This window comes from Saccoglossus kowalevskii, chromosome 5 (genome assembly GCF_978046115.1).
Source record: "Saccoglossus kowalevskii chromosome 5, keSacKowa6.1, whole genome shotgun sequence".
Taxonomy (NCBI): Eukaryota; Metazoa; Hemichordata; class Enteropneusta; family Harrimaniidae; genus Saccoglossus; species Saccoglossus kowalevskii.
In genome coordinates, this window is record NC_140645.1 from 7,122,118 (window position 1) to 7,142,099 (window position 19,982).

The window sequence follows — 19,982 nt, forward strand, 5'->3', positions numbered from 1 at the left end:
ACTTATACTAGCTCAACACAACACTGAGATTAATTCTTAAAATTTCACTTTAAATATTGTGTGCATGCACATACAATAGCATTTAGTGGAATATCGTGATGAAAAAGTCGCAAACTTGAAAACGTGTTCGAATTTCATGTAAATAAACAATGTATTTTACACGCGTTGTGTACGTCGCTATGAGTACCATATCGAACAGGACGTGGTGCGACGACCACCGTCTATTGAATTCCGTAAGTTATGACACATTTTACCTAACCATCCATATATTTTATACTTTGGTCAGTGTCAATATAATTCATTTTATTTTCTATTCCTGATAGAGAACAGTGGCATATGCCATAATCCTTATAAAATAGTTGCCGTCCGTTTATTTTCTTCCTACTCTACCACAAACTGGCGTCGACAATAATTAAGTTAATATATGTAAGTATTAGAAGTTGTGTATAAGATGTATCAGGAATAATTGTCTCAATTCAAATAACCAAATTAATTTAATTATATTGCTTACGACAATAGCCGGTACATAACTCAGGCTTGAGGACAGAAGTCGGAAGACACGTAATATTTTAACAAAACAAACATTGAACGTCACTTGAGTCAAATAAATTCAAATTTCCAAAGCTGCATATGAAACTAAATACGTAGAATATTTACCATGTGGTGAACTCACACGTATACTTGTTTCAAGGGTGCTGGTAGTTTATAATGAAAAGTAATACAAGCCTGGTTTAGGTATACATTCAAGTTCGCTATTATCATGGACGTACTAGTACGTCCATGCTCTTACTATAAAGCAAATTATGTTGTCAGTTTGAACCAGGGATCAATACATTCTATTTACCAGAAATTAATTTTTATATATAATTATTTTATATTCGCTATCACGGAATACTATACAGAACTCATTTGACAGTCATTTCAATACCACGAATTGTCAGGACCTGGCTGCACCCCTCTAAATACGCCCTGGAGACAGTGATATACCGGTAAATAAAGTTCTCTCCTGAACAAATCCTATGCCTGACCTTTGTTGGGTCAAAGGTTACAGTGTGAGGGCGCTACAACGGTTTATTTTTAAAGATGGCGAGTACCTTAAAAAACTACAGCGTTGAGGTTCATTTCGCCCAACGTCTGGCAGCGAGTGAGAAAAAGATCCGAGACAAAGCTGTGAAGAGATTGAGAAGTTGGATCACAGTAAGATCGCAGTCGGAGAAAAGTGAGTCGCTTTATTTACGATTACATTGGTGTACTTGGCAAGTGTCAAACTTGCTTCACACGTGGGTTCATAGCATGCTGGAACTGAACACGTAAAACAGCAAAAACCGGTAGCGAAATGGTCCATAGAGTTGTTAATTTTTAATGATTTTGTACTTTAGCGACGATAATATTTGTGATTTCTCAAACGCCAATGTTTTTTTCCTAACTTGAAAGTTGAAGTCTCAAAAAATCAACTCTACGCCTTGTCACCATAGGGGGGGAGGGGGTTATCGGCAGGTTTCTAATGAAAGAAATATACACGGGATGAAAGCTTCAGCGAGCCCATATTTGTTAAACTAGAAAAAAATGACGAAAGGCATGTAAAATAAAATCTATATTTTTTTCAAATTTCACCAAATCAAGAAAACTACATAAATTGATTAAATATATACAGAAAGTACGGCACAGTTGGTGGTGTGGCAAGTCTGGTTTCTGGAAGTCCACTGTTTAAGAATTGACATCCCGAGCATAGAGACTATAGTCATACATGATTATAGTTCCTGGAGTCCCTGTGATACATCATGAATTAGCATCGACCTAAAAACCTAAAAAGAAGAATGAACTGATTTTAATCTTATTTTAGTTTTTGTTTTTGAGCTAATTTATGAGCACTCACTTCCACTTACTTATGTCAACACAGGTGTGTTGAAAAAGTGATCATAATGTTTTGGCGATTTACAAAATCTCGAGACTAGCGCATAAAAGGTAAATAACATAAAACTTTGACGACTGTTGATAAATGTGGTTATAAATGTAAATTTAAATGGTTATATTTTCGCATATTTCACTGATAAGAATGTGCACTAAAATGAAAATTGATCAATCTCCAAAGAAACAATGGAATACCTTTGTATATTAGTATTGGATAGGACTTCCTTAGGGTCCCTCACCCCTAACACTTTAATACCCAGTGCCCTTCCCTATTTTAATTGTACATGTATGCCCCTCTTCAGAATGTGTTATTTGGAGGGGCATATACAATAAACATTGGAGAGGTTCAGTGTTACAGTGTTTTTTTTTGAGGGGAGGAGGGCTTTAGTGAAGTCTTTTCGTATATTATTTTTCTTCACAAACCAGTGAATTTAAAACCTATTGACAAACACTGCAACATCATAATCACTAAAATTATCACCATTATATATTTTTGAGAACAAAAATGGGTGGTGTTTTCATTCCATTGAAGTGCATGCATTGTGAATCACATTATACTTTTGAAAAATCACTACTATAAGCATTGGATACTGTTTTAGTACTTTGTTTGAACCGAGGGGAAAAGATTGGTCCTTGACAGTTTACAAATGTCTCAGTGATTGGGTCACATACATGTATGACTGAAATGCATTGTTCAAACAGGGTGGTCATAATGTGCAATCAAATTATCTGTAAATAATTTATTTTACGTGTATTGTATTGCGGCCATACTTGATGTACACTGACATCCCCCGCCCTTTTATTTTAATATGTAAAGTTATAGTGACTTAATATTGCATAACACGACTGTTAAACCAAAGACACTAGACCTTAGGGTCACACAACTATTATTTTCTTTGATTTAATAAGTCTTAAAATTCAATTATGTGAATTCAAACATTGAATATTATATTTAAATATTCCAATATGAGTTACACATTCAAAATATTTATTATATTTTTTGATGAATGAACACATAACATTGTACATGTATCAGCCGTAGAACATAGGTTTGTAGATTTTTAAGGAATTTGAAATTGATACCGTACATCATACTTTGTAAACTAGTTTGTCTTGAGTTGATACATGTCAATATTGTTAGGATATTTTCATTGTGACTTGTTACAAGAAAATGATAATAATTTGTTGATTTTTAAATAACATGTTTACACAAACAGTATCTGAAATAGTTGATTGTCAACATATTTGGTATAGAATGTTTTCAAAAAATACATATAGGTTAAAAATCATATTAGAGACTCATTATTTATACTCCCAAATTTAATCATTTACTATTAATTAGACAGGGTGTTGCCCATTAGCTGCAAGCTGCTTTACTGGGGGGGGGGGACTGTAAATTATGTTCATACACAAATACAAAACATCAAAAATACAGTAAATTACACACAGTACTGTAACCAGTATACTCAGATAAAAATAGCAATACCGTACTCGACCGCGTTAGCGCCCATGCCCGGGCAAGCGCCCACCCCCCACTTTTGCGCAATTTTTATATTTGGGGTCACATTTGGCAAAACGCCCACCCCTTCAAAATGCAACTAATTTAAAACTTGGTCTTGCGTAACGAATCTTGGTAATCGTTTTTATATGATACAGCGTGGATATTGACCGTCTTGAACATGTTGTGAATGCGTAGAGCACAGTAACCGTGCATAAACTACGCTTCGACAATGACCTGTTAATACAAGTAAAATGCGAAATAGTGAAATACGAAAAGTGATTTTCATCGAGAGTTTGCGTACGATCCAACACCTTCGTCAGTGGAGATAATATGACAATTTTGACTTTGACTGTGTTCCAGCAGACGCAAATGTTTTTAATTTCCTAAATTCTGGTGGTATGTAATTAATTGTAATAAAATGTGCATATTTTTTGTGATCATTTCTGTTTCTTCATTGTGACACCGTCCCTCAACAGACGGTGATTGTGAAAATCAATGACGACTCAACTAATTTCGTAATTTGATTTTTCCTCAAAGACATAATCTGTCACTTGATGAATAAAATTTGCACTCTTTTTCGAGGGGGTGCTCGGGTAAGCGCCCATCCCTAAAAAATCATGATTTTCTGAGTTGAGTCCCCTGGGCGCTAATGTGGTCAAGTACGGTAAATTATTCAGCTGAAAGCTGTTTATGATGCTAAAATATCCTGATGACAGAAAAGATGATCATTCTTAGCTCTGCAGTCATTGTTCATAAAGGTCATTGTCTGTCTTGCGTCTTTGAGCACATCCAATTCTGAATCAAGTGGTTCCTGTTTGAAACCAAAGGTTTACATTGATTCTATGTGAGATTATTGGTGTAACAGTTGTTATTATATTGTACTTAAATTTTCTACAAATTCTTTGGTTTAAAGTTTTAACAAAAGATGAGAATGTCTTTTTAAAAAGTCTGCAAATGTACTATAGACCCTTACATATCAAAGGAGTTGGGAAATGTATATCCCGTAGATAGGAAAGAGTGGGATATTGCTGCAAATACTATTAATGATAGTAATATCAAATCACACTTATATTAATCTTATTATTCAGATGATTTTTCCGAGGATGATCTAATGAAGATTTGGAAAGGATTGTTTTATTGTGTTTGGATGAGTGATAAACTACTCATACAGCAAGCATTGGTAGAAAATATAGCAACTCTTGTATATTCATTCAAATCACAAAAATCAGGTAATGTGTTTCCATAGTTACATATGATGCTGGAGATGAATTTTCAAAAATATTTTTAAATGACTACACAATTGTATGTACAGTGATACATGTATTACAATTAAGGTAGGAGTCTACTCACAATTGTATGTACAGTGATACATGTATTACAATTAAGGTAGGAGTCTACTCACAATTTGTGAAAAAATTGGTCATAAATCACATTACAATGTTCATTGGTTTATTATGTGAAATCGTTAAGCTAATGTCCTATGGCGCCATGGAATAGCATTCTTTTGTGTGTCACAGTGACGTATGAGAAACTTGTTCTAATATTCTCCCAAAATCGCTATTTTTAGAACAATTCCATAGAGCACAATATTAATAAGGAAAAATTGCATTTTTTGGCACTTTTTAAAACCCAGATTTTTGAAATAATTGAGGTAAACATAAAGTACCCCATCATTCACAATATTTTTTCAGTCTATGTCACCATACTACAATTTAAGACATGACATAATATCTCTGCCATAGAAACCTATGGTAAAAGCATTATAATACTGACAAAATGACCACTATCCACTAAAATACAACCATCATTTTCTCAAAAATTAGGCTGGTGACCCCCAACCTTTTTTAGCTCAATATTCTTATATTGCCCGGAAGTACATTTTTTTGGAAAATGAATAAATTCTGGGTATTTTTATTTATGAGTAGGCTTCTACCTTAATTGGAAACACAGTGGTAGATGTGAATGAGTAATAGGGGGAAGTTACCAAAAGCAGTTCACCAAAACATTGCAATTTCACAAAATTAAAAGCATGTTGCTTACTGTTTGTTGCAGTAACATCTTCACTGTTATTGGTAATATTTTTAACTGTCAGTTGACATGAGAGTTGACTGTTGTAAATGAAATACCAAACTCCAAATCAAAATCCTTACACAACTCACAAGCCATGTTTTCAAAATTGTTTTCTGTACAAATTGTTTGCAGTTATGTTGTATATAAGGACATTCTATAAGACAATGATGAGAGAATGGCTGGGAATTGACCATCTAAGAATAGATAAATATTACAAGGTAAGTTGAGGGGTTTTCTTTAGAATAAATATTACAAGGTAAGTTGAGGGGTTTTCTTTAGAATAAATATTACAAGGTAAGTTGAGGGGTTTTCTTTAGAATAAATATTACAAGGTAAGTTGAGGGGTTTTCTTTAGAATAAATATTACAAGGTAAGTTGAGGGGTTTTCTTTAGAATAAATATTACAAGGTAAGTTGAGGGGTTTTCTTTAGAATAAATATTACAAGGTAAGTTGAGGGGTTTTCTTTATAATAAATATTACAAGGTGAGTTGAGGGGTTTACTTTATTATAACTATTACAAGGTGAGTTGAGGGGTTACTTTATTATAAATATTACAAGGTAAGTTGAAGGGTTTACTTTAGAAAACAACATTACAAGGTAAGTTGAGGGGTTTACTTTAGAAAAAAACATTACAAGTTAAGTTGAGGGGTTTACTTTATAGTAAACATTACAAGGTAAGTTGAGGGGTTTACTTTATTATAAATATTACAAGGTAAGTTGAGGGGTTTACTTTATAATAAACATTACAAGGTAAGCTTTTTTGTTGGTACCAATCAAATTGCAGGAACATCAGATAGTGACAGCCATCAAAGAATTTATATGTTTGTTGACAAAATGTGTGAAAAGGTGCTGGCAAAAATGTTTATCATCTTGTTGAAAACAGTCTGTGATTTTTGCCGACAATGCTAACATGGCTTTGATTGACAGTGTTACCATGACCACTAAAATGAATATTCATTGAAACTCATTGCAAGAAGGCGTGAACTTTGCGAATTCGCAGTATTGATCTTGTTGATGAGACGTACACTATTCTGTTAGGCGTTAGTGAGGTCTGATGCTGCCTACATGTCAGGCTAGGATTCATAAGCATGGAAATAATTCATTGAACTATTGGACATTACTCTATGTATGGCATTTAATGTTTGTTTCTAATTAATTCCCACAATATGATAATTTGGCTGCATTTATCTAGACTGGTCATTGCTGTCTTTTACACCAATTGTGCCATTGATTTGAATAGCAAACAAGGCCTGAGTTTAAAGTTGAGAAGGCATCCATTCTTGCATGGAAATTGTGTGATGGTGCTACTTGTATAACTTTTCTATTTACTCTGGAAGTAAGTAATAGTCCTGTTTCAGAATCCTATAACCAATTGCTGTTCTTTATTAGTTGGTGAGGAAGATGCTGAATCATAGTTTTGAAATGATCAAGAAAAGTGAATGGAAACCAGAGTGAGTATAACCATATATAGTGAAACTAAAACTTAACATCCAAAGCCATTTATTTAAACAAGTCTATCTTTACATCACGGTAATTCTTCATTAATCTTGGGTAGTGAGAGAAGACACTCTCTGATAACAATGATATAGATTCCTAACACGTTTCTCTCTGAAAGTCTTCACTGATAGCTGAAATGAATAGAAAAATAAAATGTTGTCAGCAGGCAATGTGGTAATCAAATCAAAATTCAATTCGTGCTTGCTGTAGATAATTTATAAAGATTTGCTGTGTATCATGAATAGCGTTTTATTTCATTTTTTAAGGCATTCATTTATTTGTGATCTGGCAATAACAAAATTATTATCAAATTTGTAATCTATTAGTAATGCACAGAAATTTTTCATTTTTTGTATTGTGCACTAATAAAGTACGACTCATTTTGACTATATACACACTTTAGTCATTTACATATGCTGCACCGTACTTTCACGAGCTTTGCTAGTGAAAGTACAGTACCGGTACATCGCATCTCAAGTGAAAATAACCATATGCAACGAAAGCCACGGGGAGGATGTGGGGTTCTGTTATTATTATGGTACATATGTTCCATATTTTATTATTTCATATTTAAGAAATAACGTACAACAAACCGGGATGGAATTTAGGTCGGGAACCCCATTGCCCATTAATATGTTCTAAGATAGTGTTACGCCCTAGCAACGTGTGTCAGGGTAGAACACGTGTCACTATTAGGGTGAAAATGAAATAATCAGACGTCTAATCTGAGTCACTGATTGAATGAATAACTCGTGGACGTTTAGTTGGGGCCACGACAGAACTTGAACTGGATGACTGTGATACACAGTTTATGTTGAAGTTAAAAGTTCCTCCAAAGAATTGTGCATTGGCAAACATGCGGAGCAACTGTGGTACTCCACAGATAGAATGACTTTCGTCGACAGCGGTTGTCGCTGAGCTGCACGCTACAACTTTGTGTGTGATATTGTTTGCTGGTCATGGATTGAATAAGTCTTGTTTACTGTTTAAAAATTTTGCTCGTTTGGCGTTCGTAATCTTTATTTGAAACTGAGTAACGCTGCAACGTCTCCACCTGAAACCTCCTGGTACCTTGACGTTGATGGTTGCGGCTCCATAGCAATCGCTGATTTTACTGCGGGTGGATCTTTCAGGGTTTATAAAGCTCAGTTTCTAGGTGGTCAACATACATTAAGTTCTCCCAATCATAGTATTCCATGTGATGTACACTTAATATGCCAAAAATGTTGCTGAACGTTTTGAACCCGATAAAATTGGCAGATGAAAATTTGTTCACATAATAAAAATAGTTCGGTTGCCAATGAAAGTACCATGTTCATTTGCATATCGACCGAAAAAATAGTGAAAACATTATTGCATGGGTGATATGCAAATTAGTTTTAGTCAAAATAATTGACTGCCTAAAAGTACCATTAGTGTTGTTCAAATTTTATTTCACTCGGCAAGTATATTCATGTACCCCAAGGGAAAAATATTGTACTTCTAAATATTGTTTATTTCTGCTGTGTTTCAAAAAAACGGTACCCCTGACTTCTTTGTTTGCTCTCAGACCTAATTTGCATATGGGGTGTGGAAATACCGATCTTGATTTCAGGGACGAATCAAAATAAACTGCAGTACATATGTAATAATACCAAGTATATTGTTTTGTAGAGTTATTGATGAATTTGTTGATGTAATGAAGACGACTGTTTTGACTTCTGACCCAGACGTTACAGTCCCTGATGGTTTACGATTCCACATGGCTGATATTTATTTGGTTGAATTATGTAAAGTAGGAGGTAACCAGGTAAGATTTCTTCAGACGTTAGATGTCACCTAGATCTTGTTGAAAAAGCCACATGATTATTTTTCTTCCCCAAAATAGTTGGGTATTCTCACCTGTATTGCATCCGATGTTTTATAACAGAAGTCAATAGAACAGTGCACACAATGACAGGCTGCAAAAACTTGTCTAGTAACTCTTGGTGGCCATTTTGTCTGCCCTATTCACTGATTCAGTCTGAGTTAAACACTATTATTTCTCTCACAAACTCATTTGAATTTTAGTATTTTTTAGAAATGCTTCTGATGTTGTAATCATCTCACAAATCACACGACTTTGAATGAGATCTTCATCTCATGTCACACCAGTTGCAGACCCTTGTCTTGTAAACCTTTGATTTTGATTACTTTGTGTGTTTACTGTGTGCAGTATGTTGGGTAGCAGTGCACTCCATCAAAATCCAAAAAAATTGGTCTTCAAAAAAAAAATTAAATTGTATGCAACCCTATAAGTGACTTAAGGTACAAACAAAAATGTTTATCCCCAGATTTAGTTTTTACACTTATTTTATTTATGAATTTGATTTACCAAATTAAAAATTCCATAACTACTACCGTAAAATCTGTATTAGAAGCTGCATCCCTGATATAAGTCGCACCTATTCTTTTTAAACAATTGAGAACCCAAAATTAATTGTTTCTCATACATTGTATGTGTAGGTGCTTTAATAGAAACCGCATCTATTCTGTTGCATTGTATCATTTTAATAGATGCTGCGGCTTCTAATACAGATTTTACAGTAATTGTGAAGGTTTTTCAAGACCACTGTATCAAAAGTTTCTGTTGCATCAATGACATGTAGGTGAATTAACATAATGACTTGTGTCTCAGCAAATCTTTGTACATCAGTAGTGCACCATATCGGCTTAGAAGGCACATTGGTGGGTAGGGGGTTTATCTGATATCTACTACAATATTGATTGGGTTCCACATAAGTAAATGGGATGCTGACTGATATATCTTTATGTAAATGTATGTATATTTTTTTACTAGTTATCCCCAGAAGAAACTTTAAAATTCCTTGATCCATTCTGCGTTCTTGCGGCAAAAACATCAAAGTAAGTTTGTAGTTAAGTTGTGCGTGGTTTGATTCTTTCTTACTGGTCCTATTACTAGAATACATGTCAGCTCTGTCCCAAAAAATCACACTATATTTCCTGCATTAGTTCTGTCCAAATGGCTTTGAATAGGATGCTATTACAATGTATATTTAAAACAAGGACTTGACATGTAATTTCCAGATGTGACTGGAATTTATTAGTTGAAAAATGGCATATAGAAAAAAATGAATAATACTATAAATACTATATTAGCTGGAATTAATTTTTCGCAGAATAGACTGTTTGGGTCTGTTTTTTGATGAGTTCAATGTGAAATATGGGAAAAAGGTATACTCACTGGATTTTATTTTCACTGAATCACCCCTTCAGTGAAAAGATTTATTTCCTGTAGCTTATTAGTCCCCGTTCGGACGCAGTCCGAAAACGGGGACTTATGTTTTGCCCTGTGTGCGTGCGTCCGTGCGTCCGTGATCACCTGTATCTCCAACATGCATGGACCGATTAAGTTCAAACTTCACTCATACATCACACATTATATGGGACATATGCACATGCATTTTTTTCATGATCTGATTAACGATAGCCGAATAGCGGCCATTTTAAGGCCGAAAATGCATCAAAATCGCACATTTTCACCATTCCGGACCCGGATCTGTTATGCATGGACGGATTTTGTTCAAATTTGGTACATACATTAAACATAATAGGACCTTGATGCACGTCATTTTTTTTTTTGGATCGGGTTCGAAATGGCCGACTGGCGGCCATTTGGTTTTAAAGAATTCAGTTCTGGATCCGTATCTGAGACATGCTTGGATTGATCGAGTTCAAACTTTACACACACAAGGTACATCATGTCACAAATATGTATGTGCATTTGTTTCATGATCTCATTAGCGATAGCCAAATGGCGGCCGCTTTAAGGCCGAAAATGCATTGAAATCGCACATTTTCACCATTCCGAACCCGGATCTCAGTTATGCATGGACAGATTTCATTCAAATTTGGTACATACATTAAACATAATAGGACCTTGATGCACGTCATTTTTTTTTTCAGATCAAGTTCGAAATGGCCGACTGGCGGCCATTTTGTTTTAAAGAATTCAGTTCTAGTTCTGGATCCGTATCCGAGACATGTCTGGATTGATCAAGTTCAAACTTCACACACACAAGGTACATCATGTCACAAATATGTATGTGCATTTGTTTCATGATCTCATTAACGATAGCCAAATGGGGGCCGCTTTAAGGCCGAAAATGCATTGAAATCGCACATTTTCACCATTCCGGACCCGTATCTCAGTTATGCATGGATGGATTTTGTTCAAATTTGGTACATACATTAAACATAATAGGACCTTGATGCACATCTTTTTTTTTTTTCGGATCAAGTTCGAAATGGCCGACTGGCGGCCATTTTGTTAAAGAATTCAGTTCTGGATCCGTATCCAAGACATGTCTGGATTGATCAAGTTCAAACTTCACACACACATGGTACATCATGTCACAAATAGATATGTGCATTTTCTTTCATGATCTGCTTAACAATAGTGGAATGATGGCCATTTTAAGGCCGAAAATGCATCAAAATCACGTATTTTCACAATTCCAGAACCGGATCTCAGTCATGCATGGATGGATTTTGTTCAGATTTAGCACAATGTGTTGTACATATGCAGGTGCGTTTCGGTCATGATCTGCTTTGAATGTATATGTCACTCAAATATGAACAGAACGGGGACGTGTCATTGACAATGACTTGTATTTATTTGGTTTGTATGCTCGGCCGGTATGATTTGGTTTTTGATTTGTTGACCTTTGACTGACTCAGCCACCCCAACCCCCTATGCCATTGTATATTTTATGAATGACATGTTTTCACTTTCTTAATGACTTCACCCCAAGAATTTTGATTGGTTGACTGCTGACAGAAGAATATTCTTATTTTCCACAGAGCAGCCTTACTCCGAGTGATTCTCAATGAAATATTCAGGAATGGAATCATCCGGCAGTCAGACATCACAATGGCAGAAAAGGAAGATAGAGGTGAGATGAAAGCTGATAATAATGAAGATGATGATGATGCTGATGAGGAACAGATGGAACAAGATGAGGAGAAACAAGACAGTTCGAAGGAAAAAACTAGAAAAGCAAAATTAAAGGTACATGTAACATTGAAAAGAAATCTGTTCATAGTCCCATTTAAAAAAAAATCCATAATCTCATTTCTTGGAACAGTTCATATACGCATTCCAGAAAATTAGTTCATGATCACATTTCAGGAAATCATTCCATACATGTAGTCTCTTTTTATGAAATATAAAATTACTACTATAATATCCTGAACGAGATGATTGAAGACATTTTGGAACATTGATTTAAGTTTTACTTCTAACACATCTGATTAATTTTCAGTTTGATTATGGGGCTATTGCTGATAGGATATTTGCATTGTCAAGTGAACCAAGTGTTCTTGGTAAAAATAGAAAACGACTTTACCAAATGGTTCAAAAGTAAGTATGTTGTATATACAGTCTATATTGAATAAGCAAAAAATAACATCAATTTTTGTTACCGTAATTACCGATGTTAAAAATACATAAAATAGGCACAATTTTACTGTGAAAAGACATATTGCTTATAAAATTATCCTACAACAAACTTAGAAACAAATCTTTTTGTTGCTTTAAGTAATTGGAAAAAAAGTATTTTGACAGAATTTATATAATTTGACATCCCGTTTTTTTTGTCTAGATTTAAAGACTTAGACAAAGGTATATTTCCTGTAGATAAAATTGATTTAAAGGTTGCTGATGTCATCATTGAAGAGGAGAAGAGACTGAAACAGATTGAGAAAAAGAAAAAGGCACTAAGAAAGAAAAAATGGCGTGAAAATGTCAAAGCAAGAAAACGTAAAAACTCTGAGGATCTCGGGGATGATGTTTCTGAGTCAGGGAAAACTCAAAAGGAAGGAAGTTCAGTGAAAAAGATTAAAGTGAATGGACATGTGAATCATGATGTGAAAGAGAAAGGCAGTCAGGAAAATAGCAAGAAAAAGCATGGGAAGCAACAGAAACAGAGTAAAGTCATTCAGGAAATTAAAAAAGATGGGGAAAAGGAGAATAGAAACAAATTAGGGAAAGAAACTCTTACATTTGAAAGTGAAACAAAAAAAGTAAAAGTAGAACTGAATGCGACATCAGTGGAAAAAATATCTCCTGTGAAATCAGAGAAAACAGAAGATACATCCATTCAGACCAAACCATTTGCAGAATTTGAGAAAGTGTCTACACCGCTTGCATTTGTGAGAAGAAATCTACGTAAGAGAGGGCAGGTAAGTCCATTGTAAACTATCACATATATTTTGACCAACAAGTCACTTGATAATTCTCTGAGTTTAATGGTTTGAAACAAATATTTCTGTAAAGTGTTCTCTAAAAACGTTAATTTTTTGGCTTATAAATAGTTGTTCATTGGCAACAAATACTGCAGATTTGTTCTTTCCCCCAGTAACTAAGTATTGTAATCTTTTCATAATTAAAATTTGTTAGAAAAAAAATTAAATTTTAGTTCATTTTATTTTGTCAAACATATCTACAATGCAACTGACTTTGACAAAAAAGCCCCCTATCTCAGTGTCTATTGTTTACGAATCTAGCTGAAATTAGAAGGCCCGATTAAATTCATATTCTGCCGTTGATTACTCATTAGGTCAGGGAATGGTATCTTACAGATTTATAAAGTGGGTTATACAACTTTAAAGAGTGGTGGTCGTCGCGCTGCGCATGTGCGTCATTTGTGTTGATAAACAATGATTTTCCCACAATCCAGTGCAGTCTTCTAATGAAAATCACAAGTTTGAATTTTGGCCTGGGCGTGACTCTCACTAATTAACACCGATGACTCTTTCAAATCACCTAACAAATTACCTAGTTAAAGCTTGGTAACATCTCAGTCCGTACTCGTTGATCTGAGCAATTGTCAAAAGTTACCATGTTTGTTTATATGAGACCCATATCTCGCACATGCAAGACGTGACGACTACCGACCATTAACGATTAACGACTGACATATAAATTTGTCATTCTGTCCATTACATCAACTGATACTAGACACATTGCAATGCGTCACAGCTGTCTATATTCCGATGTGACATAATCATATTTGTTAGCGTGCAATTCCTGTGGCAGACATTTGTTAGCCAATCAAATGGACCATTTTATCAACATTGAGTACAGCTGATACAACAGTCATTTTAATTCTTGATTGTTTCATTTCAAGTTAGCTATATATATTAATGTCAATTGTGTTTTCTATGTAGGTCATGACCGAGGCAGAAAATGGCTCTGAGAAAAAAAAGAAAGTTGAGTTTGCTTTGTCCAAAGTTTTCGCACAGGACCCAAAAGGTAAGGGTAGCAAAAGCCGTATCCAGTCCATAACGGTTTTATCATATACCTTATAGGTGTAATTACAAGTTTACCATGGCGTGACCTCAAACACACAACGTAATTTAGAATGACGTGATTTGATTTGATTGATGAAAGCCAGGCGTGCTGAGCCAGGTGTGATAGGGAAAATTATTGCCCTGATGTGAGGGCGCACTTCCCATAGTTACAAGGCCAGGCAATACAAGGTATATGATAAAGATGATTTTATAATATTTTGGGGGTGTTCTTCCTCCACACTGCGAAATAAATGTAAGAAATTAAAAGTTTATGGTGACCTGATCCAGATCTAGATAAAGAGTTTATCTACCATCCATTAGTAAGGATTAGTGACATGTTCAAATCATTGAACAAAAAAATGCTGTACTATTGCCATGGGGCTGTGACATTGTTTGGGCCCTGACCATTGACGCTGTAGGTTGGTGTCTTCTCTATGTCGCGCGTCCCATGGGACACATCTGTGACTGACTGTCGATTATTCATTGTCTGTATGGCTTGGCATTCTCATTATTCATTTTGGCAAAACCAATCCAAAATCGAGCTGCCATTTTTTATACCATGGAAGGTAGTAGGGGAGGAAAGAGGACAAGCTTTAATCCATATTTATCTCTTTACCTTCCAACTCATCTTAGTTAGTGCCACATAAGTGATTTGAGTGATGGTTAAATTTTATATATTCATTATACATCATGACAGATATTATTTGACTATCTGATTCAAAATAGCTGACTAGCAGCCAGTTTTTGTTTAATGAATGCGGTTCTGACATGCTTTGACTGATTCTGTTTAAATTTTATATATTCGTTATACATCATGACAGATATATTGGTTTGACTATCTGATTCAAAATGGCTGACTAGCGGCCAGTTTGTTTTAATGAATGCGGTTCTCAAATGCTTTGACTGATTATGTTCAAATTTTATATATTCATTATACATCATGTAATAGATATACAGATGTATTGGTTTGACTATCCAATTCAAAATGGCCGACTTATCAAAATCAAGAATTTAGAGAAGGATTTTGTTCAAACTTAGACACTATCAGACCTTGATGCATGTCATTTTATTTTTAAAATCAGATTCAAAATGGCTGACTGGCCGCCATTTTGTTTCAATGAATGCGGTTCTAGCGTCGTATGTCATATTTCTGACATGACATGTTATTTGTCAAAGGTGGTCACATGATTGATATTGTCCTCCCCCTGCATATTCCCTGCCTGTGACATTATGTTTTGTGTTACTGACCTCTGATGTCATAACATCTCAGCATATTCCCTGCCTGTGACATTATGTTTTGTGTTACTGACCTCTGATGTCATAACATCTCAGCATATTCCCTGCCCTGTGACATTATGTTTTGTGTTACTGACCTCTGATGTCATAACATCTCAGCATATTCCCTGCCTGTGACATTATGTTTTGTGTTACTGACCTCTGATGTCATAACATCTCAGCATCTTGTAGTAGATAAACAGATGAATGACATTTTCATATGTTGTGCTCCACAGAATACTAATTTTAATAACTCAGAATGTTTGCACTTTAATGCCAAAAATAAGCTTGAGATAATTAGAAATGGCACATACTTGACATTAAAGTTCAAAAAAATCTGTGATGGCTGTCTGAAATTATCAATATATTGCCAAAATATTCAAATTCACCTCATTTCAAATAGTTATTGCCAAAATACTTTTTATAGTCGGCAATGAACTATGTTTTGGCCTACTAGGGGATTGTCAGTTGGTGATGTTACAGTCTCAAATTGCATGCAAGGACCAATCAAATGACTGATATAGTATGTGATATTAAATGTATATAGATTTATCATGATGTATTAATGTATGTTTCACACACTGTGTTACATAAAATACTAGGTAATGCCTCAGACCACTAACGAATAGATTAGCAATGCGGCTTTTTCTTTGGTCAGATGCGTGCCACGTTTGTTTTTGAGCTTAACTTTTCAATCCAATAAACAACTGCTCTAACTAACGCGACTATAACGTAATTACGCGACATCCATTATTATTTCATCAAATCACGCGAGATACTGCGAGATGTACACAGGAAGGAGTATTGGTTGGGTCATAGATCAATGACTTCAATTGCTTAGTTGCGTGAGCATATCAAGTTTTCGAACGCAGTGTCCACAAAAACTACGACATCGCCATTTGACCTTTATAGAAAAAGTTCGATAAATGTTGGGAAAAGTCAAAGTAACAAGAAATATTACTACCGTACTTCCCCTAGTATAAGCCCAGGGGCCCGAACATGTAAAATCGGAAAAAATAAGGAGTGCGCTTATACTCGAGAACAACCTCAGAAAAAATAATTTGTTGGTGCGCTTAAAACTGTAACAATCTTCCCAACCTCGAAACATTATCCAAATTACAATTTTCGTCTTTTCGAGAAAACAAAAATGCGAAACGAACCATCATTGATTTCAATGACGCTTTTTACAATGAAGAAACAAATATGAACAAAAAACAAAAATTTTATTACAATACTGTTCACATATCGTCTGATTTTACGGTGCAAAAATGACAAAAAAACAGTAGAAGGCACGATCGTATGCAAACTCTACGCAAACTCGTACGCCATGGTTTCATCATAATTTGACCTGAACAACTTCCTTTGACCTAACAGGTCATGTCTTTCGTTAACCAATGAAAATGTTCTGTCGTACAGTCGAAGTTTCCCGATTATTGACGAGGTATTTTTATCAACGCAATGCGGAAGTGTATTACCGCGATGTTAAAATGCGATCTGTTAACACTGATTTCGACAAAAAACGGCAACTTTTTTCCCTAAAAGCTGTAGATGCGCAACTTTCGAAAAGTGAACTGAGGGTGAGAGAAGTATTCAAACCATTCACGGCCACCAACAAGTCATGTCGAAGAATAGTTTGCTCTTTCACTCCCCCTTCACAATAGTCTCAATGGACAAGATTATTCTGAAAGGTAAAACGATGATAGTGACCAGGTTTCACGACTTGACGATCACATTTTTGCCGTTTGGAAAACTACTACTCAAAAGAAATATGGATTATTTCAGTATTGCAACATCAGGGTTCATCCAGAGTAAATAACAGGATAGAAAACATGCGAACTATGTACGTTCGCCCGCCGTGCACTCTGAAATTAATGCGAGTTTTCTCGTAAAAGCTGGAACCAAACTACCGTACCAATCATGATTTTTATGCAATAAAATACACTTTTTACATGCATATTTTAATAAATGTCGTCAACGCCAGGTAAAAACACCCTGGGCTTATACTCTGGATGCCCTCAACTCGTTAAATGCTCAAAACAGAGGGGTGGGCTTATACTCGGGGAGGGGCTTATACTCGGGGAAGTACGGTATATATTTGCTCATTATGTATTCATAAATATCGTAGACAAAAGTAGGAAACAAAATGCAAAAATGCCGTAACTGACAGAAACGACGACGATGGAAAGGTCAGAACACATAAATGTTATTTCCGGTTAGATCTGAAAGTATGCGCCTGCGCATTCTGCACTAGAATGACATTATGAAAACACACGAAGCAGGTAAATGTGAGTACATTCGAGAATCTTCGGGTAGGCTTGTGTGAATAAACTACGCATCGTACTGGCGTAATCCCAAATTCACTCCTAAAACAATAGGCATTGCTAGTCTGTTCTATAGTGGTCTGAGGTAATGTGTAATACAGACAACTTGGGACTAATTGCATAGAACATGATGCTTGTTTGATTAGAAATGCAGCTTTCAATTCAGTTGAAGTTGTTGGATGTGCACATACTGTGATAGCGTGAAATACTTTATTTTTGCTTGGAATTAATTTTTGCTGAAGGAATGATTCAGTGAAATTAAAATCCTACGAATATACCTTTTTTCCTGTATTTTACATTCAATTCGTCAGAAATCAGTGAAAATAAATTCCATACAAAATACCCAAAAACACTTCAGCAAAAATTAATTCCAGCTAAACTAATTAAAAGTATTTTACAGTATTAATAGAATAATTTGTTTCAATATATTTGGGTTCATTTCAGCATACAAAGAGAGTGTTCGTAAAAGTCCATCCATTCCGTATGATGGGAGTAAAAAACCCACCCAGTCAGCACTCAAAACGCCTCCACTAAAGATGCCAAGAATGAAGACACGTTCTGCATCCAAAAAAGCCAAGTCATCAGCTCTATCCTAATGGCATCATTAAATCTAGGAATTTGTTTTATTTCACTGACAGTCAGTAACAATAAATTTTAGTGAAAATCATTTTCTTGTATCTTTTATTTGTAACAAATCAGTGAAAATAATTTGCTATATTGTGTATTGGCAGTATAATACCAGTGAATGCGCTGATAAACAATTTTGATTTTGTTTATTTAATTCACTCAAAGATAATTCTCATTGCTTTATTTAGTTTTTTTTACTACTGTAGAATACTTTATTTCCACTTTGAGTTTATTTTTGCTATTTTCACTGAAGGGATGCTTCTGTGGAAATAGTTTCTAGTGAATATCCTTTTTTACTATATTTTACATTCAACTTATCAAAAATCAATTTCAGCTAAAATAAAGTATTTTACAGTATTACAGTGAAATAAGAATGTGTCCCACAGAGGTGATCTTTATCTAGAAACAAATGAAAAGCAATTGAAATATCAGATAGATTGTCAAAATAAAAATATTCCCTCAGTTTGCACAAAATTCAGGCTATAGCCCTGAGGCCCCTATAAATAGGGAAATATAGGAATGATCACTGGGTGTACCCTTCAGTACATTCACACTGATTTGTTATCAGAGGTGAACAGTATGCTGAAATATTAGCAAATAATGTCAACAATATACATGCAGAAGGTCATTAAAATTCAAAATATTTTTCACAATTTATGCTAGTAGAGCCAAGTCAGCAAAGAGTTCTCAAAGTAAAAGATGTTTAATTCATCTGCTGGCAAAAATTTGTTTCTGTTTTGTGATAGTCTCCTTGGATTTTGTCACTGGGATGATAGGACTTCTGGTAAAGTAGGCATAGGGTCAAGACAGCGCCATCTATGGTAATAGACACAAAGTATTTTTTTGGCCATTTTGTCAAGCATTCTTGTGATAAAAAGACTCCATATTAAATAAATATTCAAATATAACTTGTGAAATGTACTTATTTTGATAACTCGCACCATGTTTAGCAATTTATTTCAATATTATAAATAAATGAAAACTGTAATGCAATATGATAGCAATACCACTCTAATGGGTAGGTGCATTATGGGTGCAAAACACCTTGAAACTTAAATTTCATGACATGTACCTTCTTACAGTTTGGAAAATGTTTATTTGATGTTCACACTTTTTACTAAGGCCAAAAAACAAAGATTTTGCTTCACTTCCCAATGAAAAATTAAAAAATATTGCGGTGATGCAATTTAGATTTTCTATTTGTATTATTTAAGGTAGAGATGCAGTTTATTTGGCTTGCTTTTTAATTGAGTAATTAGACAATGAAGATGGTATTATATATCCAACATGTTATATATTTTCTGAAAGCTTATTATACAAACTTTGTAAAACTTGTCTTTATTTTAAATATCCAGAATGCGTTTTTGATTTTGGGTAAAAAATATGCTTTTTTGGGCAAAAGTGGTTTAAAAAAAATTAGCTTAAAAACTTCAAGTCCGTTTGTGGG

The 19,982-nt window shown here is 34.7% G+C and overlaps 1 protein-coding gene across 1 annotated transcript; it reads left to right on the top strand.

The window, feature by feature from the left end:
* The first annotated feature begins 1,058 nt into the window (after positions 1–1,058).
* On the top strand, positions 1,059–18,575 carry LOC100366663 (ribosomal RNA processing protein 1 homolog A-like). Its single transcript, XM_085499103.1, has 11 exons — positions 1,059–1,219; positions 4,501–4,641; positions 5,615–5,700; positions 6,873–6,934; positions 8,634–8,769; positions 9,799–9,863; positions 11,823–12,030; positions 12,284–12,381; positions 12,623–13,202; positions 14,190–14,274; positions 18,353–18,575. Exons 1-11 carry the CDS (start codon positions 1,084–1,086, stop codon positions 18,502–18,504), a joined length of 1,749 nt encoding a protein of 582 aa, XP_085355229.1. The 5' UTR covers positions 1,059–1,083; the 3' UTR covers positions 18,505–18,575.
* Positions 18,576–19,982: the final 1,407 nt, after the last annotated feature.

Bases quoted from the DNA above. Each gene is read 5' to 3' on its own strand.
- LOC100366663 (XM_085499103.1), top strand. From the start codon at position 1,084: ATGGCGAGTACCTTAAAAAACTACAGCGTTGAGGTTCATTTCGCCCAA. The intron at 1,220-4,500 runs GTGAGTCGCTTT...CTTATTATTCAG, and splicing joins AAGATCGCAGTCGGAGAAAA to ATGATTTTTCCGAGGATGAT. The intron at 14,275-18,352 runs GTAAGGGTAGCA...GGTTCATTTCAG, and splicing joins TTTCGCACAGGACCCAAAAG to CATACAAAGAGAGTGTTCGT.